Source organism: Setaria italica, chromosome VIII, assembly GCF_000263155.2.
Source record: "Setaria italica strain Yugu1 chromosome VIII, Setaria_italica_v2.0, whole genome shotgun sequence".
Taxonomy (NCBI): domain Eukaryota; kingdom Viridiplantae; phylum Streptophyta; class Magnoliopsida; order Poales; family Poaceae; genus Setaria; species Setaria italica.
Genome location: NC_028457.1, coordinates 32,605,523 through 32,627,931, shown reverse-complemented (window position 1 = coordinate 32,627,931; position 22,409 = coordinate 32,605,523). Strand labels below are relative to the sequence as shown.

At 41.6% G+C, this 22,409-nt stretch overlaps 1 protein-coding gene and 1 long non-coding RNA gene across 2 annotated transcripts; both read right to left on the bottom strand.

The window, feature by feature from the left end:
• Positions 1-5,310: 5,310 nt before the first annotated feature.
• On the bottom strand, positions 5,311-8,542 carry LOC111258180. The gene is made up of 3 exons (XR_002678785.1): positions 8,313-8,542; positions 6,484-8,173; positions 5,311-5,698 (listed from the first exon to the last, which is right to left on the bottom strand). It is a non-coding gene; the product is annotated as an uncharacterized LOC111258180 (long non-coding RNA).
• A 6,391-nt stretch (positions 8,543-14,933) lies between these two features.
• LOC101760371 (HVA22-like protein a) lies at positions 14,934-19,097 on the bottom strand. The gene is made up of 6 exons (XM_004979579.3): positions 18,814-19,097; positions 17,305-17,331; positions 17,076-17,198; positions 16,273-16,516; positions 15,355-15,875; positions 14,934-15,272 (listed from the first exon to the last, which is right to left on the bottom strand). Coding segments are annotated over exons 1-6 (972 nt in total). The 5' UTR covers positions 18,870-19,097; the 3' UTR covers positions 14,934-15,271.
• Positions 19,098-22,409: the final 3,312 nt, after the last annotated feature.

The window sequence follows — 22,409 nt, the reverse complement described above, 5'->3', positions numbered from 1 at the left end:
CAGCAGCAATGTAGGATCACTAGTGATGAGCATTAAACCATATTTATATTAAGGAAATTATTACTAGCATATGTTAGGTAGCAGATACACATTTTATAATTGATAAATTTAAGGTGAATTTATGGCCAAGTTCTCTTATCATGAATTGTCTATTTGTTTTGTTGAGGATCTATGCTTAAAATGGAGGTTTAACTTAGCTTCAGCTTCAGCTATTGCTGGCATTCAAGTTTACTCTACAACCAAACTGACTCGTATCTGAGCCTATTAATAATGTAAAAGTTCTCTTCTAGTAGAAGCTCCCTGATTAACCTTAATCTACTGTGAGGTATCTTCTGGGGCATATAAGCAGAACAACTTACAAGCTGTCCTATCATACAATTTGGTTTTCCTACAATGGGGTTTCCGTTAAGCATTTGATTCATGCTGATGGTAAGGGGCAGTTAGGTGAAATATAGATGATAGGTGCTAAAAAGAAATGAATTTTCTGTATGCATGAGTTTGCTTTCTTCAGTATACTGTTGTACATGTTCACATTTTGTTGATTATGTACACTTACAGTCTTTTATGTGCTTTGCTGTATGCTGTGCTTTATTTTGTTTTGGTCCCCTTTACATGTTTATGCTTAGTTATGTTATTCTTCCTGTATCAGTCAAGTCTGCTGTCCTGCAAACATGGTGTATTGTAGTCATTTAATATTGGATGAATACAGTGTTTAAATTATTCTATATGGACTTGATATTAGATACTTTAAGTGGTGAGCAGAAATGGCAATTTTTTACGGTAACCACTGCAGAAGTCTGCGCCTGTTTCTTCTATTGAGAATGATCTTATATTCCTCTGTCAATTAAAAAAGGGATGCTGATTGCTTTGCACTATCAATGAGTGGCAGCATATTTTGTATCTAAGCTGTAGGGGTGTCTTAATAGTCTGTCTTTGTAAGACCAAAGTTTCTTGGTGGATAGATGATCTTAGTGAAGCTTTTGGTTTTTTCTTCAGGATTACTCTGTTGAAGTAACCATCTGAATTGATAGTATTTGGCTATCTTTTTTCTTCCGTCCGTGCATACCTAATACCTCTGAAATGTTTTGGTAATATGGGGAGGGATTCCTTTTTCCAAACAAATTTCTAGGGAACAAATCCTTCATGCCTACATGGCTATTGTTATAGCTTTCCTTTATTTCCAGCGGTTTGTAAGAGAATTCATAATAACAATGATTATTTTTTAGCCTTTTACATTTGTGCATCACTCTGGTTAAATATAAGATGGCTCAATTCTTTTTCGTAGTGCATTTCATGCTTATTGAAGAACCTTTGTATAATGCTTAAAAGTATATATTCTTCCTCCTCCAACAGGTAAGCTATCTAGAAGGGCACAAGTAGGATGATACCCCACTATCCTCATGAGCTTATAGGCATGGTGACTAGTCGGGTATGTGTTTAGCATATGCTTGGTGGTTGGGTAGTCTAGTTTGTGTAATGGCCAATTCAATGATACTAAAATCGATAGGAGGATGTAGCAGAAGATTAATAACTCTCTTGAGAGGACATATATCAGACATGCCTATGTAAGTCCATTCGGTGGATGTCATGCATTTGCATGGTTTTCTGTCTGCTGAATTGAAGTTAATAGATATTACTCTTTTAAATCTGACCAATTTGGATAATACCTAGCCATTTTGTTGGTTCTGTGATGTGTGTGAGTTCAGGACATTATATCTTTCTTGAATTGTGAAGGTTTGCACTTAAAATTATGTAAACATGTAGGTCCATTAAACAGTTAGGCATCTCTAATTTTTTGAGCAACGTGTAAAACATTTCTGATCAATAAGTACCACTCATTGAGTAGTGCAGTGACATGGTTTATTGGAACCTTAAGTTCATTTTGACATAAACACGACATGTAAGTAGTCAATGGCTCAATGTGGTAGCTAATTATTGTGGCTGGTTCGCATTGCTGTTCTATACACTGTGGAACACTGGAATATAGCTAGTTGAGCGCAAAATATGGCTAAACTGAAGTGAAATAAGTTCATTATTCTAGCTCCTGTGGTGAAAGTACTAGAACATTTTTTTCAGTAGTATTTCCTTTATCATTTACATCCAAGGTAAACTGTGCTAATGTAGGATACTTTATGCGCACAAAAGTAAATGTGCCAAATATAAGTAGAGGTAAAATATCTTCTGTGTTTCAAAAACAAATCAATCTGGTCAGTTTACCTTTATTATTGTTTATCTGAACTTAGTTGTTTTTTGTTCATGCTATCATATAGGAGTTTAAGTGATTTACTAGAGCTATTAGTTATTAACAATTTATATTTGACAAATTGTCAAGACCCCATTAACAAAGCTGTGGCATTTGAGTTTGATGGCACGTTTGCTCCTTTTATTATTTTCCCCCTTTTGGTAACATAAATTGTATTTTTGTGGGTTTATATGGTGATGCAGACTTCAGTTTCTATTGGTTGACTTTGATATCGAATAGCATCTTTACAATTAATCTGTCCCCCATTCTCTGAACACAGTATTAACGAAGTGGTTGGCTTTGATCTGGTCAGCTCTACTTCCAAAGTAACTTCTAGAATGCCAAGCTGATGTTCATGTTCTTTGATTGGGACAAAATATTATGGTTTTTTTTTCTCATCCCGCTAATCAAGAGGAAGTACCTTCTTTTCTAGCGATAATTTCAGTGGAGAACAAACTAAAGCATGGAACGAGTATATGGCATTGTGCTTCGCCTGGAGAACCAAGAAAAGCAGAAGCAGAAAGGACAAGCAATCAAACAAATACTGTTACTCACAAGTGCGACAAGTCTCTGAAAAAGAATCGAATCCGTCCCTACATCTGATGGAGATGTTCTTTAAATTACACGCCGTTGATTTTTTTCCACTAATTGTTTAACCACAGGTTCCTCAATTCCTTCATATGTGCTGCAGGATTCAAGTTTGGTAGAATCTTTAACGTAACCGCTCCATTAGCTGCATCTGTCTTGGTGCTTCATTGTGGTGAAGTTTTCGATGGCAAGTATCGAAACTTAAGCACTATCAATAATCTATGCAGGGGAAATCAATGGTGAGTATGTAAAAGCTTCTTGTTTACACATCTGAAAGCCAATTTAGTCACAGTTGGTATGATGTAAATCTGCCGTTTGGGCATTTTAGAAATTCTCCTCCAAAGCAAGATGAGGCATAAAGTTATCGCTAAGGAATTTGTCCTGCGCTATATTGTTCTTGATGCATCTACTTTGGTGCATAAAGTTGCTAATGTCACTGCTTTATGGTCATGATGTGTCTATATTTTGTTGGCTTGTAGTCCAATGATGTGTTTCCCCCTATTAATTTGCTCAGGTCACAACCTCGAAGGTTAGATTAGATGCAACTCCTCAGGCTGAAGGATGTGTCAATTACTCAATTATTTTGTGGATGTTGCCCTTGTCCTTGAGAAGGCAAGTCATTACCAAACGCATTGAAAGGTCCAACTGAGCCAGACTCAAATTAAGGTGCCTCAGGACTCAGGCCAGTCTTGGTGTATCCTTCACTTGCCATTTGCTGTACGAGGGAAAAGGCGATGCTGATAGGGACTTCAAAATTTTTTCACGAGCTTATTAATCCGTCAGTGTTGTCCTGTCAGGAAATGGATGATTGCAGGTTACCGAACATTACATGTTGGAAAAATGTTGCCCTTGCATTGGTCGCAATTTCAAGTTGACAGGTATCTATGCCTTTAGTTCCCTTGTGGTCCATAACTGAGTGCTCATTGCATCTAAACTGGTAAAGTGCTATATGGTGCGGCTGTGGCATTCAGGTGCCCCTTATGCTTTTGCAGTTCTTCGGCCTTTTTTTTAAAAAAAAACTTTTCTTCATAGATTGCAACTCTGTGGTGTGTACATGGACAGTTGAGTGCCTTTATCATCACTCCAGTCATTTTGAATTAACTGTTCTCCCAACTGCTAGACTAAGGTTGCATATAAACATGGATCAAGATGTGCATTTTTCCCCCTCATCGAAGCTACACTCCAATTTCTCCAGCCTTCTCCACACATGTGAGAATTACTCCTGGATACCATTCCAAATCTGTTATTCCTTGTTTCTAAGTTTCTTTCTGTTTATGTCCATCCAACATTCCTAGGAAATTATTGGTCGTTAAATATTTGACAATTTGTAACCCAAAGGGCCCCGTGGTCTCCCCTTAACGAGACATTCTTGCCCTTTCTCTTAGTATCTTATTCATCCCATAGCCTAACATATTGCGCTATTGCCCTCTACACATCCTTGAGACATGCCAGCCTATTGTATATCCATTCAGATATCTTTTAGGAGCCTACAGGCTACAGGTCCATTGCCTACCCCTTTGATATCATTGATAGCCCTTTATTAGTTGATGGTGGTTGCAACACAATCATTCCTTGATCACCAAATCCTTCAACTGAATCCTACAAAACCTCAAAAAAACTTGTAGTTGATCTTAACAAAAGGCAAAGCTTCTTAAACCATCCCACACTTTTGCAGGGGAGGTTTTGTGTGGCTGTTGCATGGCACTAGGTGGAGAGCAGGACAAACCCTTCTCCTCTTACCTTATTTTTCTTTTTGACAGCCCGCAAAAGACAAACATTTCTCAATTGCGGTTAGTTCGCGCCAAAAGAAAAAAAAAACGGCTGGCACCGACGTTGACGTGAGTTCTGTGAGAGGTACAATCTCACTTGTCTTGTCTCAATTCAAAAAAGATGAAGTGGAAAAGGAGGAGGTAATGGACGATTGTGAAGAGAGGAGGCTGTCCATGTCATGAGGATCACACCAAGCCGGCTCACCGAATTTCCCCTGTTGGAAAACGATGCCTCTTCGGCAGCAACTGCTGCGGCAACTTGGCAAATTGTGGCCAGCTGGGTGGTGGCCTTTCTCGTGCTCTTGGAATGACATATTGTTCCAGCCTCTCTACATCTGAAGATGCACTCAGCCGTGATCTTCACGATAATTCAACATATGCGACAGGTAATTTTGTTTTTGCTTTTTACAGCAGACTGGTACTGGATAGGCTGATAGAACATCAATAATTGATCAGAATGTTCCCCTTGTTAGTTCAGCATCAGAGCACAGTATAAAGTCGAGAAGAGCTTTGACATTGCACCCATCATGTGACCGTGAAGGCAACCTGGTAATAGCAGCAGTAAGATGGGGGGAAAAATGATTTTTTATCCTTTCGAGCAGATAGCAAGAAGCCAAGCTATTTCACCTCTTTTAACGTGATATAATGCAATAGGCTTCTACTGAAAAAAGAACTATAAAGTATAGTGCAACTATATTCCTACTTCCAAAGTTCCAAGACATTAGACGTCTTCAAACATATCATAACTGGAGCTACTTACAACAGTGCGAAATAAACAAAGCCACCATCTACAGGACAGCCTGCTAAAATCTGAAACCCAACACAGGCCGTGCACTCGGGCTGGGCTACACATGCCACTCACATTATTAACATCTTAAGACGATTATGTAGCGTTAAACAACTAGGTTCTTTTATCTTCGCATTCCTTGTCTTCTTCCTCACCACCGACCCACTTGACTTCTTCAGTTCTTCTGGTTTCTCACCCTACCAGGGGGACCGCCACCGAATGGGCTTGTCAATAACAGGTCAATCGTCAATGTGCTTCTCAGACTCAACCCTCACCATAAACAAAGGGATGTTGACAATTTACCTGTCAACCCTGCACAGTGATCCAAAAGTTAACAATCAATGTTCACAAAAGATACTGACTTGACATGTAAATGATTAAAGGACCACCAAGAGTAACATCATGTCTGCATTATGGTATCAGCGGGTTAATCTTCCAAACAGACATTATTGGAGGTGAGCATCAGGAAACATTGTTGCATCACTAAGTTTTCAGGAGACCATCATGAGATATTGTAGGTGTTTCATCATCAGCCAACTTGACTCTTCAGTTCAATCTAACAAAATTTACTTGTTTGATAATCATCCAGTTTGGACTGTACAGACCAGTGTGTTTAAAGTTAAAAAAATGTGATCCTACACCCCCTAAACCACAAGGAACTTGGACACATGACAAGACAAGAAAGAAAAACGCCCCAAGGAAGAGGCATCTGAAGGCTGCTTTTAGCATAAAAGATTGTTCCGGTGGAACGTTATCCAACATCAACTAGAGTAATAGAGTTCAACACTCACCAAATGGAGACATTATGAACTAACATGGATACAAAGTGTAAAAAAGGCCGGCTGAAAAGCAAAAGCACACTTAGCCAATGGCCAGCCCAGAAGGGCCAATATGCTAACCACTTATACTAACCAACAAGGCAACAACTGCTAGAGATCATTTATTGTGCAGCTACAACAATAACAAACCAGAAATAAACATTTGACTAGATCAAGACAGAGAGTAACATTGTAAAGGATTAAGAGATAATCACAAATGTGACTAAGGTATGGATCACCACAAGAACTTCAGAGTATTGTGGACAGTGTTAGGCATACCTTGCCAGGAAGCACTCTGCAGAAGAGCAATGATGCAGTCTAGCTTGCTCTGCTCATCAGCAAAGGAGCCCATCACAGTTCACGCAGCAAAGCAGCACTTAACCCTTAAAGATATGGCAAGGGTTCTTCTCATCAAGAGTAAGCAGGCAAGCAGCAGATCCCTTGCTTTATGGATTTGGCTAAAAGCCACAACAGTTCCCTCGCTCTTGCACCTTAGTCCATACTGAATTACTCAGCCATTAACTTCAGCTTAACATCCACATGCTCCTTGTGCCTTTATGCTCCTACTATGGCTTGGAAATAAGATATCAAGGCCTCATCCTTGACTTGCATGCAAACCTCCCTCTCAATGAATGTAACCAGGCAATCGTACAATAATTGCTCCCCCACTCTATTTCTTAGTTTATTCATAACAAGATCCACTGCATAAAATACCCTCTCAAAACTAGCAGTTGCTATGGGAAGAACTAGCACCAATTTAAGAAGCTTGTAAACAATGGGATGTTTGAGGCTCTTCCTTGTTTCAACAAGCATAACTGAGAGCTCAACAAAACTTTTCACTTCTCTAAACCTTTCATCCTCACGCATATCAGCAAAAAAGCGTGTGAGATGGATGGGAAGATTTGACAAATCTTTCCTTGAGAAGTCTTTGGGATAAAACTGAGCAAGTTTAAGTAACTTATCCTTGTCATAAGGATAAAATGAATTAGCTGGATCAATTGATGCCATGCCAAGAAGAAAATCTGTGTTTACCTCATCAAACCTGTCATTTAACTCTTTAAGTTGCCTATCAACGACACTTGTGAAAATTTCAACATGGTAACGGTGGAGATTCTTGACTTTTCTGAAGCACCTCTTTGATCTTAAAACTGGCTCATAAATATCATCCATGCTAGGGACTTTGATGTCATGCTTCACACTAAAACTAGTGACATCTTTTAGAAATGTTTCCCATTGGTCATCCCCCCGCAACCCGCAATTGCCCCAAAAGTTCCTTTGAGGTATCAATGAGATGAATGCCATTAACCATAAACCGATCTCTCATCTGCAAAGATCTGCTTAAGGTAAAAGTTATTCCAAGCACCTTCATCAAGAAATGTGTCATGAAAACAAACTCAAATGACTCAATGTATACCGATATCGTTCGAGCATTTCCAGCCTCGACACCTTGAGTATGATCTTTTCCGACCATGATGAGAACACTTCGGATGGTGGGTTACAGTACCGCAAACAAACAGCCAACTGCTCCTTCTGGCAAGCATCACCAAATAAGCAAGCAAGTATTGCAAAGTTTTCACCACCAAGGTCTCGCACGACACACCTAGTGGTTTCTCTAGCACAAGCACTGACGAGACCTTTCAGCATTTCCGGAGAAGTCATTAGAGGATCGTTCATAGCATTCTGCAGAACCGCCTTGTCAGCTCCTTCCAAATTTTCCGCCAGCCATTTCAAGAGCTCAGGCAAATTTCCTCCTTCGTTCAGAGAGGCTTCAATTTCTTCATGCCATCCCTGGAAAGCCAGCCCTTGCTGCAGGAAAAACCTCAGGCACCCAAGCAAACTTGACGGAGGTGCCAGGCCTGCCGGCACTGGGGTGGGAGCGGTCTTCTGCACCTTCCCAGTCCTTTCCCACAGAGACTTCCAATCCACTGTCGCCTTCTTCTTCTTCATTTCCCAAGCCTTCAACTGATCTCTGCATTCAACCAAATAAATAAATAAAATGCGTCACTCTTTCCATTCACCACCGGATCGGGCATTCGCATTTCTGTTGAACTGAATCGAACGCGCATTTCCAAGTCGAGAGAGGGAGGGTTCGGGTGTTTGGTACTGACGTGCTTTACCGAGTGGTGCTTTGCCCTGCTCGCCGCCGCCGCTTGAGCTTCTTGCCCCTGCCGTAGGCCGGCTGCGTCGGGCCGGCACTCCGCCGACGACCCGCCGACGCATGAGGGAGGGAGGCGGGTCGATTGGGGAATGGGGGGTTAGGGTTCGCAGTCGCCGGCGGCGGAGTGGCTCTGCGCCTCTGCTCGCCGAGGCTTCCCTGCGGACTGGGAGGAGCTCGAGCGGTCGAGCCAGCCTCTCCACCAACGGAGAGATCCTGTTTTGGGCCGAGGAGAAGAGAATTCAGCCCACTGACTATATATGGTCCAATACTCTAATTTTTTCTGAATATTATGGCCCAGTAGCTTTATAGCCCAATACGCTAGCACCCACCACGCTGGGAAAATGAAAAAAAAAAAAAGACAATCCATATTTGAGGTTCATTCACAATGCAAATATTTTCCATTAGCAAAAAAAATGCAAGTATTTTCCCACAGTACAAAAACTAAGCTGTTTCTTCTCTTGGAATAAAATTAGAAATTTTGTAAGATTCTTATGATAATTTAAAAGGAGATTTTGTGGTTCGAATATGGCTTTGTGGTTTAGGGATCTGTTCAGCACGCTGAGACTTTTGGGCCACTTTGTAGACACAGGAAAATGCATCATATAGCAGCAGGCAACACATCCAGACACCAGATAAGTTTTTTTTCCCTTTAGCGCAGACACCAGATAAGATTAGAACACCCTGCTACTAGTAGTAGTACCATCTCAATTCTCCCACCTAAATAAGATTCACCACCTCAAACGCAGCATCATCCCAGTTAATCACCACCATCCACATTGCAGAATTCTACACTACTTATCTACTGGTATGTCGGACAGATATGACACATGGCAGGAAGTCAGCGCAAACGGCAGATGGAAGTCTGCCAAAGCAAAAGAGTGAGCTCCGTTTCTTTAGGCTGAAGACGAAAACTGACAGCCCCTTGTGTCTCCTGATGAACCAAAAAATGCCTGCTTCCGCACTGATCTGAACCTCACAAGAAACGTTATGATCAGAACATGGGCAATTTGGGACTTGTAGAATGCTTAAGAGTTCAAGGTTTAGTGGTTTACCAGTCGAGAGGGTCCTGGTTTCAGTAACTATTTTCATCCTCGAAGATCATGAAGCTGCTAGTCCAAGAGTTCTGCCCAGAGTTCGTGCTGTGGAAGTCTGAGGATGGGTGCCAGTCACTGTTGGAGGCCTTGAGTTTCTTCTCAGGCTCCACCTCGGCGAATGTCACTCGTTTCTTTGGTGTATAAACCCTTGGTTCTTTCAGTGATTCCTGTTTTTTTGAATCTTTCAGTGCTTTCTTCAGTTCTTTAGAATCATTCAGTGACACTTTCCTCGGGTCTTTTGGTGCTGCCTTCTTCTGTTCTTCGGAATGCTTGGGTGACTTCGGATCCTTTGATGGCTCCGACTTCTTTGAATCTTTTGATGGCGTGGGTTCTTTCAAATCCGTTGATGATTTTGGTTCTTTAGAGTGCTTTGCTGGTTTTGATTCTTCCGAATCTTTTGACAATTTACCAGACTTTAAATGACTTGCCAGCCTGCAAACATAACACAAGACATCAGAACGGCGACAGCCAGGTTATAATTTGGAACAAAAGAAGGGCATTCTCAGCTTAGTTTTCTCAAAAGTAATCAATGCACAGTCCACAGGAACTACACAAATTTAAGAAAAAGCATAGATTGACTAGTAGAGCTGAACTAGTGTGACAGATATCAATGAGTTAGCTGAGCGTACTAAGAATAACCATCAAACTTTAGCCTTCAGGCAACTAATTATCCCTTTTTTTAATTTGTCCTCATTTCGGCATTATGGTATCAGTGGGTTAATCCTCCAAGCAGATATTGAAGCTGGGCATCAGAAGACGTTGTTACATCGCTAATTGTTCAGGAGACCATCATGAGATAATTCTAGGCATTTCATCGTCTGTCCATTTGACTACTCGTTCAATCGAACAAAATACAGGTGTGTTTTATAATCATCCAGCATGGAGTGTACAAACCAGTGTGTTTAAAGTTTAAACAACATGATCCTAGACCCCTAAACCACAAGGTACTTGCATACATGACAAGGCAAGAAGGAAAAACCTTCCAAGGGAGAGCATCTGATGATGCTTGTAGCATAAATATTTCCCCGTAGAACATTGTCTGACATCAACTAGAGCAATAGATTCACAGTTCAACACTCATCAAATGGAGATAATATGAATTCACATGGATACAAAGTGTATAAAAGGGATGTGTGAAAAGCACATGCACACTTAGCCAATGGCCAGCCCAGAAGGGCCAATATGCTAACTGTAACCGCAAACACTAACCTTGCTATGCTAGAGATAATTTATTGTGCAACTACAACGATAACAAACCAGAAATAAACAATTGACTACGAAACTACTGACCAAGACAGGGAGTAACATCATAAAGGATTAGGACAGAAACATGCTGTCTCTACAACAGAAAACATCAAGAGATAAATGTGACTAAGGTGTCGATCACCACAAAAACTTCAGAGTATTGTGGACAGAGTCGGGCATACCTTGCATTTAATACAAGAGCAAAAGATGCCTTGCCAGGTAGCTCTCCGCAGAAAGGGCAATGGTGTAGTCCAGCTTGCTCTGATCATCAGCAAGCAGCCCATAGCAGTTCATGCAGCAAAGCAGCACTTCACCCTTGAAGATACAGCAAGGGCTCATGAAGAATAAGCAGCAGGTCCATTGCTTTAAGGATTTGGCATCAAGCATACTAAAACTCACAACAGCTCCCTCCCCCTTGCACCTCAGCCCATACTGACTTACCCAGCCATTAGCTTCAGCTCAACATCCAGATGCTCCTTGTGACATTACGCTCCTACTATGGCTTGGAAGCAAGATATCAAGGCATCATCCTTAACTTGCATGAAAACCTCCCTCTCAATAAATGTAATCAGGCAATCATAAAATAGTTGCTCCCCCACTCTATTTCTTAGCTTATTCTCAACAAGATTCATTGCAGAAAATACCCTCTCAATGCTAGCAGTTGCTATGGGAAGAATTAGCACAAATTTAAGAAGCTTGTAAACAATAGGATGTTTGAGGCTCTTCCTTGTTTTGACAAGCATAACTGAAAGCTCAACAAAACTTTTCACTTCTCTAAACCTTTCATCATTACGCATATCAGCAATAAAGCGTGCGAGATGGATGGGAAGATTTGACAAATCTTTCCTTGAGAAGTCTTTAGGATAAAACCAAGCAAGTTTAAGTAACTTATCCTTGTCATAATGATAAAATGACTTAGCTGGATTAAGTGCTGCCACACAAAGAAGAAAATCTGTATTCACCTTATCAAACCTGCCATTATACTCATGAAATTGCCCATCAAAGACACTTGTGAAAATTTCAACACGGTAATGGTGGAGATTCTTGACTTTTCTGAAGGACCCTTTTGATCTTAAAACTGGTTCATAAATATCATCCGTGCTAGGGACTTTGATGCCATGCTTCGCACAAAAACTAGTTACCACTTTAAGAAATGTTTCCCATCCATCATTCCCACACAATTTGTACAACAGAACCTTTGACAAACCAATGGAATCAATGCCATTCACCATAAAATCATCGCTAAAAATTCGCAAACATCTGCTTAGGTTAGAAGTGTATCCCATCACATTCAACAACAAGCGTGTCATGAAAACAAACTCAAATGAATGGAAGTAAGCCAATATCTTTCGAGCATTTAAAGCCTCAATGCCTTGAGTAAAGTCGTCTCCAACCATGAGGAGAACACTTCAGATGGTGGGATATGGTGTAAATTTGTACGATACTTTTATAGTGAAATCCATAACCAGCATCATCCTTTGAACTAAAGCTCTTCTCTGGATCCAAACCTTCTAGAACTTGTTGAGCTTCAGCTACTTGAAGCATTTGAGCCTTCCTGCAGGAAATTTCAAGAACACTCACCAAAAATCCAATTTGCTCAAAGAAATCAGCACAAGCATCATTCTCCTTAAGAACAGTAACAAGTGCCAACTACAGTTCCTGGGCAAAGCAATGAACATAGTGAGCAGCAGGAGACTCATCCGTGATTAGTTTCTTTAGACCCTTCAGGTGAGCCCTCATGTTGCCTACTCCATCATACCCCTGCCTGCGGACCATAGACCAGCTCCAAGAGTGATCCCGGAGTAAGGACTCAATCGCAGCTTTAACCGTTGAAGCGTCCGGATTCTCAACACTCACAATGCCAACCAACCTGTAAACCACCCTTCCTTTCCTATCGACATACCGCAAGCACCGACTTTTTTGTTTTTTAGTCTTTTTTTTAAAGATTCTCACAAATAGACCCCTGGCGGAACTAATTCCAAAAATGGACCCTTAGCTTGGCGCCATCCACGCTGGCGCCAAGCTACAACGTCTCGGCGCCAGCCACCCTGGCGCCAAGGTCTATACATAGCGGCTGACGCGGATGCCGACGTAGATCTTGGCGCCATGGTTTGGATAGCCTTGGCGCCATGGATCTTGGCGCCGAGCTTGGCGTCGTAGATCTTGGCGCCGAGCTATCTACCCCGTCCGTCTCCACGTTTCGAACTATACAAGTACAATTATTACGAGGAGTATGCAACAAACTAAAATGTGGTTCGACTGGTTAGGAGGTGTGCTTCTTATTCTGGAGACCAGAGTTCGAACCCCATGATTGAACCTTTTTTTCTACATTTTACCATATCGACCGGAAACGCGAGATTTTACAACCGACCGGTGCCACCGTCGAGATTTTTTTTTCCGTAAAAAGTTTACCTGTACAACAGAGAAAAAAATAAAGAAAAAAAATAAAATGTAGAAAAAAAGTTCAATAGTGGGGTTCGAACTCTGGTCTACAGGATAAAAAGCCTACCTCCTAACCAGTCGAACCACATGTTAGTTTGTTGCATACTTCTCGTAATAATTATACTTGTATAGTTCGAAACGTGTAGATGGACGAACAACCGACCGGTGCCACCGTCGAGATTTTTTTTTCCGTAAAAAGTTTACCTGTACAACAGAGAAAAAAATAAAGAAAAAAAATAAAATGTAGAAAAAAAGTTCAATAGTGGGGTTCGAACTCTGGTCTACAGGATAAAAAGCCTACCTCCTAACCAGTCGAACCACATGTTAGTTTGTTGCATACTTCTCGTAATAATTATACTTGTATAGTTCGAAACGTGTAGATGGACGGGGTAGATAGCTCGGCGCCAAGATCTACGGCGCCAAGCTCGGCGCCAAGATGCATGGCGCCAAGCCCCCGCCACGTCGGCATCCGCATCAGCCGCTATGTTTAGACCTTGGCGCCAGGCTGGCGCCAAGACGTTGTAGCTTGGCGCCAGCGTGGATGGCGCCAAGCTAAGGGTCCATTTTTGGAATTGGTTCCGCCAGGAGCTTATTTGTGAGAATCTTAAAAAAAAAAAGGCTAAAAAACAAAAAAGTCGGCCGCAAGCAAACCACCAGGTGCTCATCACACCACGCATCACTAAACATCCAAGCAAGTATCGCGAAATTCTCCTCGCCAAGGTTCCGCACGACACGCCTGGTGGTTTCCCTGGCACAAGCACTGACCAGATCCTTCAGCGTGTTAGGAGAAACAATTCGAGGATCATTCAAGGCATTCTGCAGGACCGCCTTGTCAGCCCCTTCAAGTGCTCTGCCAGCCATCTCAAGAGCTCGGAAAATTCCCCTCCAGCAGTGAGGCTTCAATTTCTTCGTGCCGCCCCTGGAAAGCCAACCCTTGCTGCAGGAAAAATCTCAGGCACTGAAGCAAACTCGACGGAGGTGCCGGCACCAAACTCGACGGAGGTGCCGGCGCCGAGGTGGGAGCGGTCTTCTGCACCTTCCCAGCCCTTTCCCACATAGACTTCAAATCCACTGTCGCCTTCTTCTTCTTCATTTTCCAAGCCTTCAACTAATCTCTGCAATCTGCATTACAACCGAATAAATAAATGCATCACTCTTTCCGTTCACATTTTCGTTGAACTGGATCAAACACGCATTTCCACGTTAAGAGAGGGAGGGTTCGGGTGCTTACCTGCTTTCCTGCCTGGGGCTTCCTCTGCTCGCCGCCGCCGCTTGGGCGCCCTGCCCCCTCCCCTGCCGTGTGCCGGCTGCGTCGGGCCGGGACTCGACGGCGGTCCCCCTCGAGACAGCGGGAGACGGATGAGGGATGGAGGCGAGTGGATTGGGGGCAAAGGAGGGATAGTGTTCCCAGGTGGCGCCGCCGGCAAGGCCTCGCTCGTCCTCGTGCTCGCGGCTGCTCGCCGAGGCCGCCCGGGGAGACTCCCTCCCTGGAAGCTGGAGAGCCTTTCCTCCTCCACACCCGTGGGCCGCTGAGAGATGGCGTATTGGGCCGGAGACAAGAGGCTTCGGTCCTTCGGCCCATCACTCTATGGTCCAATACTCTTGTGGTTTTTTTTTTCTGAAAATGACCTTTAAAAGACCTTGTTTGTTTTAAAAGACCTTGTTTATTTAAAAAAAATTGCTGGCAAAATTTGCTGGAAATTTTCAAATTTCAACTAGATCTCGTGGTTCAAATACGGCATTGATTACTACCAGATCACACGATTTAAGGATCTGTTCGCATGGTAAGATTTTTGGGGCATTTCGTCGATACTGGAAAATGCATCAAATGACAGCAGGCAACACATCCAGATACCAGAAAAATTAGAACACACTGCTACCACTACCATCTCAATTCTCCTAACTAAAGTCTCGCAGCCTCAAACTTAGCAGCATCCAGTTCACCACCACCATCCATCCACATTGCAGAATTCTACACTAATCTACTGGTATACGGCGGACAAATATGTTACATGACGGGAAGTCAGCACGAATGGCAGATGGAAGTCACCAAAGGCGAGATTGAGCTCCATTTCCTCAGCTGATGATGAACAGGGTGACCTCAAAAATGCCTGTCTTGATGCATCAATCTGAGCCTCACAAGAAACGTGACGATAAGAACATGGGCAGTTTTGGGACTTATGCAATGGTTAAGATGAGTTCGGTGTTTACCAGTCGAGAGGATCCCGGTTCCAGTAACTGTTTTCGTCCTCGAAGATCATGAAGCTGCTAGTCCAGGAGTTTTGCTCAGGGTACATGCTGTGGAAGTCAGAGGATGGGCGCCAGTCACTGTTGGAGGCCTTGAGCTCCTTCTCAGGCTCCACCTCAGCAAATGTCACCCGCTTCTTCGGTGTATATTCCTTTGGATCTTTCAGAGATTCCTGTTCTTTCGAATCCTTTAGTGCTTTCTTCAGTTCTTTAGAATCCTTCAGTGATGCTTTCTTTGGATCTTTCGGTGCTGCCTTCTTCTGTTCTTTGGAATCTTTGGGTGACTTTGAATCCTTTGATGGCTTCAGCTCCTTCGAATCCTTTGATGACTTGGATTGCTTTGCATCTTTTGATGGCTTGGGTTCTTTCGAATCCTTTGATGCTTTTGATTCTTTCGACTCCTTTGCTGGTTTTGATTCTTTCAACTCCTTCGCTGGTTTTGATTCTTTTGAAGATTTACCAGATTGTTTAAATGACTTGCCAGCCTGCAATACATAACACAAGACATCAGAACAACTATAGCCAACTTGTCATTAGGAACAAAGGAAGGGCATTCTCAGATTGGTTTTCTCAAAAGTAATCAATGCATATCAATAGGGACTGCTCAACTTTAAGGAAAAACATACATTGACTAGTAGAGCTGAACTAGTATGACTGGTATTGATGAGTTAGCTGAGTACTAAGAATAACAATCAAACTTTAGCCTTAAATACAAGGTGAGCATCATCAAAATGCTGTAAACAAAAGCATAGTGATGCTGATGATGATCATCACCAACTGCAACCAGAACAAACGAGGATGCACAACTGTGTCAAATTTAAATGATTTTGCAATAATATGCAGTGAACAAAGTGGGGATACATATATAAAAGGTGCATGTACCTTGTTTGCCAGTTTCTTCAAAGCTTCAGTCCCATTTTCTTCAACGAACTTATCAAGTGCTGTGAGGAAGTCATCAGATTTCCCAAAAAGGCCCTTTTTCTGAGGGACATACCAAATGTTGACCATCTGGTTCTTTATGAAGGCAGGCCTCACATAATTTTGGTACACATAGGCTGCACCATTGAAGTATGGCAGGACAAGCCAGCAAATAAAGATCAATTTCATTGAAGACCAGAAAGGAAGCCTGTCAAAATCAAGCATGGGAAAGACATAGAATATAGTGAGGAATGTGCCATTAAGAACTTTAGTACATTTTTGCAAGCTAAAACCAAAAATTCTGAGATCAGATGCAAAAACCCATGCAACTATGACAATTCCATGGATGCTTTGAAAACCAAAATATAATACTAAATCACCAAATCCAAGAACTTGACCAGCCGTGGTAAACCTTCCCACTTCCATCACAAAACATGGATGCTTTGAAAACCAAAGAACTGAAGATACATTACTAGCCCGTTCTTATTATTTGGTTCAAAATTAAAAATAAATATGTGAAGTTTATGATATTCATCTGTACTTTAATTTTACAAACAAATCACCAAAATCTAGCTTCAAGGATTAGCAGAGTAAGATGTACAAGGACTTCATAGTGTAAATGATTTGATGCTAATATACATGTCCTGTTTATGCACTAATCCTGAGATATAGCAACAACTAATAAGCCTTACTTGGATCTCCAACTTTCACACTGAATAGTGAACTGACACAAAAAAAAACAAGATAACAATCACAACAGTACTTACCACTGAATAATTGATGCAAATGTGAGTTCAAACAGTGTTATTAATGAGTACAACACCCAATATGTGAGCCATTGTTGATCATCCACAGGAGATTTGGTTTCTATTGCCTTAACTGAAGCATACCTATAAGTTGTAATAACACTGAATTACATTTGTGTTTTAGCATTCACAAACTACTATGACAAAAGTTGATTTTCTTGATGTAAAATACAAGCTATGAGCAACTTACAAAGGATAAGCCAGTGCAACCAAAGGCCTGCAGAGAAAAACAAGACAGACTGAAGTTAAAGCATGCATTTCAATTCATAAATTGCATATGAGTGAGAGGAAAGAACTTCCAGAAAGAGGAGTGGTAAATTCACAAAAGGCCAAAGTGGCACTAGCCTGCCTGTGTTAGTAACAGGAAGCTTATTCACCACTAAGGCACAACAGGAGAACAAATGAATAACTCGCAAGAAACTTATTCACCACCAAGATTGTACGCGTTTTGTTTCCAACAAATGAGGTGAATCGTTTCATAAATAAGTGTGTGCATGTTACCGCACAGTAACAACAAGAAACGTCAAAGCGTACTGGTCCAACTGGTCCAACAGAGCAACATGAATCACAGCATCAATACTGAATGTGGCAGTGGCACTAGCTTCATGAATAAATGAAGCTCAGTGTACCTTGGTACAACACACGTCGGTTCACACTAACATTTAATAAATCCTGGTCCCAAAACGAACACCAATTTCTTTAACGAACGCATCACAGTCCCTACAAGACATAACCCATGATCCACTAAACTATTAAGAAAACAGCACCAGATTGTGCTGGGCCATTCTTCACCATGTGACCTAACTTGCTGCATGGAAAGGAATGTGAAACAGCCAAAAAGATAAGACTGGACATTTTTTATATATAAAAAATAATTAGGAAAGTGGAATTGACGAACAAACCTACAATTACAGGCACTAGCAAAACTACAAATCTAAAAGCAAGCGCTTTTATAAAGGACTGAGCCACTAAGGGAAAAGTAGATAGTGAGTAGTGACAGAACAGCTGATCTAAGCTATCTCGTGCATCACATTTCACATCCTAACTTTTCGTTCCAGCAAGGGTTTGCATTCAGAAAAGCTGTGAATCAGATCAACAGAAAGAGACGTGCTGATGTAGGCTGAGGGAAACTAAAGACTTGAAAACGAACGCTGCAAACCATAAATACACCAAGAACGTCACAGAACCCCCCTAAAGCAAGTCTTTTTACCAATAAATTCCAAAAGAAAAAAAAATCAATTTCTCCAACAAACAAAAATTGCAGGCATTTTCTACACAACGGCGCTCCGGCGAATCAGTATACACCGAAATACGAAATCGATTCAGTTGCACGAGATCAAAACTGAACCATACCAAGGACTCCTTCCTTTTGTTCTCAAACGCAAGATTTTTTTTTCCCAAAACCTGACACCGGCTGAAAACTACGCCATTGCGCTGATTTCAAGCTTCGACCGATTCAACCTCCCGCTGCAAATCTCACGAACAGCGAACGAAGAAGCATTTGCATTCCAGGCTTCAAGCAATGCCGAACAGCGAAGAATCACCCACTCTCACGCCGCTACATACATTGCATCGCTCTCCGCTGCCGGAACCGTTCCAGGGACGAACAGAGGAGTAGAACTAGGAACGCGAAAGTTGGAACCCCAAAAGAAATCGAGGGAGGTGGATAAGAGAGCACTGACAGACAGACACGACTGACCCTGCGAGGACGTCGAAGTTCTTGGCGAGGACCTTGAGCAAAGATCCGGAGCCCATCGCCGCCTCCGCCCCCGAATCGGCGCGCTCTGGAGATTGGAGAGGTGGGAATGCGGGAGGATTGCGGTGGAATCCGGAGGGTCCCGGCGTTCTTGAACCCCGCCGCTTTTTCTTCCCTTCCACACTCCCCCCTTTCGGTGCTTTTGGGGTCTCGAGGGGAGCGAAGAGAACACGGGGGAGGAAAGTGCGGTGGGGAGTGGAGTGGAGCAGACGAGACGACGGGAGACCGGCGTGGAAGTGACGAGACCGGAGCAGAGCACCGGCACGGGTACAGAGGAGGTGTTATGCATGCAGGCCCCCAGAATCATAGTTTTTTACATTGTTGTTAACTTTATTAATTTATTAGTATAACATAACACGGGCACAAATATCTATTATATAGAGTATGGATCGTGGAATAGTATTATGTGAATCCGTTAGTGTAAACTTTTTACGACCGAGGCAAAAAGAGCACGAGCACATCTACAGAGATGCTATGTTTTCTTTTCTTAGATATTTGTTCAGTAATATTTTTCAAACTTTTGGTTATATTCATCAAGCTGTTTTTCTTTATAAAATAAGTTTACTAAATCTATCTTTTATCCCAATGTTCAACTTGCTCTCATTTTCACGAGTTGCTTATTATAGAGTTATTAACTTATTATGTCTATCCAGGTTTACCATTTGGACCCTCGATTTACCCACGTTCCTTGTGTTTACTCCCTCCATTCGCTTTTAATAGCTATATTTCCAAATCTTAAAAATTCTCTTTTAATAGGTTCAACTATCCATGTATTTAATGGTTATCTCGGGTCCGATGCATGACTCTTCATTCTTCCAACCGAGATTGACTACATAGGCATCAAAAAGTCTAGGCTTGAATGAATCACTCGTTTACAAGGACTAGTTAATCACATAATTAAATGGATGATAAGTAGGAAGTTGGGTAGGATTATTTTCGTTGATCATTGTGCCATAAGGAAATAGTACTATCAAAAGAGAATGGAGGGAGTAATATGATCAGAAATAACGGCTATATGAATATAGGTACAGTAGACAATAGTTTGATGATTAATGGGCATTAGCTACTACCTTGTAATGTAAATAGGATCACAAACAAACTGACGGTGTAATATTTTCGTGTATTTTTTAAGTGATATTGTCGTGTATTTCTAACCTGTAATATGGTTTATGGTACGAAAATTTCACCAACGGGGTGGTGCTTAAATAGTTTTTTAGCTAAATTTCAAATCAAATACTCAAAAGCTGTTTGAGGCGGTGGAAAAAAAAAGTATCTTTGTCAATCTTACCTATATATTTTAAGCTGCTTAAGATGTCGCAAAAAGAGGACCATAGTGCAATATCCATGTTAGCATGTGGCGAGAACTGAAAAGGACTTGTACACGAGAGGTAACTGATAATTGCACGGCTGGGATTCCGTTTCCTTTGTCCTGGCACACTGCACAGCGCACCAGCCGCCGAGGGGCTCGAGATGCAGGGCCCACAGCTCAGCCGGTGGATAATCCGCCGGTTTATTCGGATGCTCCTATATATATATTTATGGTATGTTTATATTTTTCATAGCATCTCCTAAGATCTGATCCGAGCTGGATTATTCCTGTTCCTTGTCATGGGTTTGATTATGGTGTAATTTGCTGTGTTATGGGGCATAATCATCACTGTCATGGGATGATAAATGCCAGATTTGGTGTTTGATTGTTATTTACTCTGTAGATCTTCCCATATCTCTAGTTGATTTTTGTAGTTTTTTTTTTGAATTTACTATCCATGTGGTTGTATTGTGTCTCATATTTACCACCTTTTGTATTCACCAAAGTGTGGCTACCATTAACAATTTCAGTAAATTAGAGAGGAGGAGGAGGAGGAAGGAAGAAAAGAGAGGAAGAAGGAAGAAGAGGAGGGAAAGAAGCACCCCTACACTTGAACCTTGGAGCCGCCCCTGCGAGCTAAGTAGGTTTTGTGAGCTGGTAGATTGAATTAAGGTTGGCCACTCATTGAGGCATAGAAAATTGATGTAAACTTGGAAAAAGGAGCGCAAATAGAGCATGTAGACGCAGAGGACGAGAAAGATTCATGTACTCCAGCCCCATTAGGTGCTCCCATGCACAAGATGGATGTGCATCTATGTTGGATTGCAGGTTGATTCGCGAAAAACACAAGGGCTAAAATGCAAAAGTACATGCATCTAGTGCGCCCGTCTTGCATCCAACTGATGCCATCCATCCGGTGCATGGGAGCACCTGATGGGGCTGGAGCACAGAAATCTTCCTTCGCAGAGGACTCTATAACCATCTAGAGAATTTATTTATGCTTTGAACTACACTTTATTCGTGTATATTGAATATATGCTTGAATTATACTATCTAACTACTACGCCCTCTATTTCTTCTATGATGCTCATTGATTATGAGATTCACACATCATGATCAACGGTGGAGCTGGAGGTCTTTAACTAAATCAATGGACCTTAAATATGTTTGGTAAATTCAGTGGAAATTCACTATTCCTGACACTTTAGAACCCATCCTCTTGTAGAGAAGACCTTGCCATTAGCTCAACTAGCTCTGCCCCTTTATGATCCAATTAGTTTCATGTGGTGTGAATTTTGTTATATGATTTTATTGGGCTCACATGAATATTTATATGGTTATGATTTTGTTTCTACAAACATTATATTGCCTCCCTGCACTATGTTTCTTCGTGTCCTAAGGAGAAATCCTTATCCCTTTTCCGGCCATTGAAAATAACAATATCTAAGTACTAAGATCTAGTTTTTTTTTGTTTTCAAACAAATTCTTCATGTTTTCTTTAAAAAAACAAAGGCAAAGAGTAGCTATCTATTAAGTGCATCACTAGCTTCTAAGGTCTATACGGGTCTTAAAAACATGGTGACATGGCTAAGGGCCGATAGATGTTTGGTGTATATAAAGGTTTAGTGAACTACAAGATGGTGCCTACTCCTACTTGAGAACCAAGCATAACTTGTATCTCATTAATAGTTGTTATTTATTCAATGGCAGAGGATATGCTCGCCATTATTAAGGTGCCTACGATGATTTCGCTAATATTAAGAATCGATAATGGCATAGTCTCTATATGTGTTTATAGGTGTGGGTGCGTGTATATTAGTGTCTATTTCAATACTATGTTTCTAAAAAACAAAGATAGAAGCCACTTGTGTATGCTTCCATTGCTCAAGATATTACCAATGCACCAGCATAGATGCCTGCCCTCGTTTACTCCTACGCTCTACCCACCATTTTCACTAGTTTCCCATCGCCTCCATCTAAAATGGGTGTGGTCGGATTCAATGTTTCTTAAAGTGGAGAAAGGAGCATCCTTGATATGAATAGAGGAAGAAAGTGAGCAAAAAGTGAGGAAAAGAAGAGGAAGGCTTCTAGATCTTCTTGGTGCCCTACATACCAAGGGCACAAAAGCAAAGTCTATCTCTCAAGAAGGTCCAAAAGATAATAATCTTTATTTTTAGGATTTAGAAGGATTAATTCCAAAAGTCCCTCCAAACACCTTGCCCAAAAATCC

Excerpts from the sequence above, each read along its gene's own strand:
- LOC101760371 (XM_004979579.3), bottom strand. The coding sequence starts at position 18,869 with ATGGGCTCCGGATCTTTGCTCAAGGTCCTCGCCAAGAACTTCGACGTC. Across the intron at positions 17,332-18,813 it reads AACTTCGACGTCCTCGCAGG|GCCTTTGGTTGCACTGGCTT; the intron begins GTCAGTCGTGTC and ends TTTTCTCTGCAG. Across the intron at positions 17,199-17,304 it reads GTTGCACTGGCTTATCCTTT|GTATGCTTCAGTTAAGGCAA; the intron begins GTAAGTTGCTCA and ends TACAACTTATAG.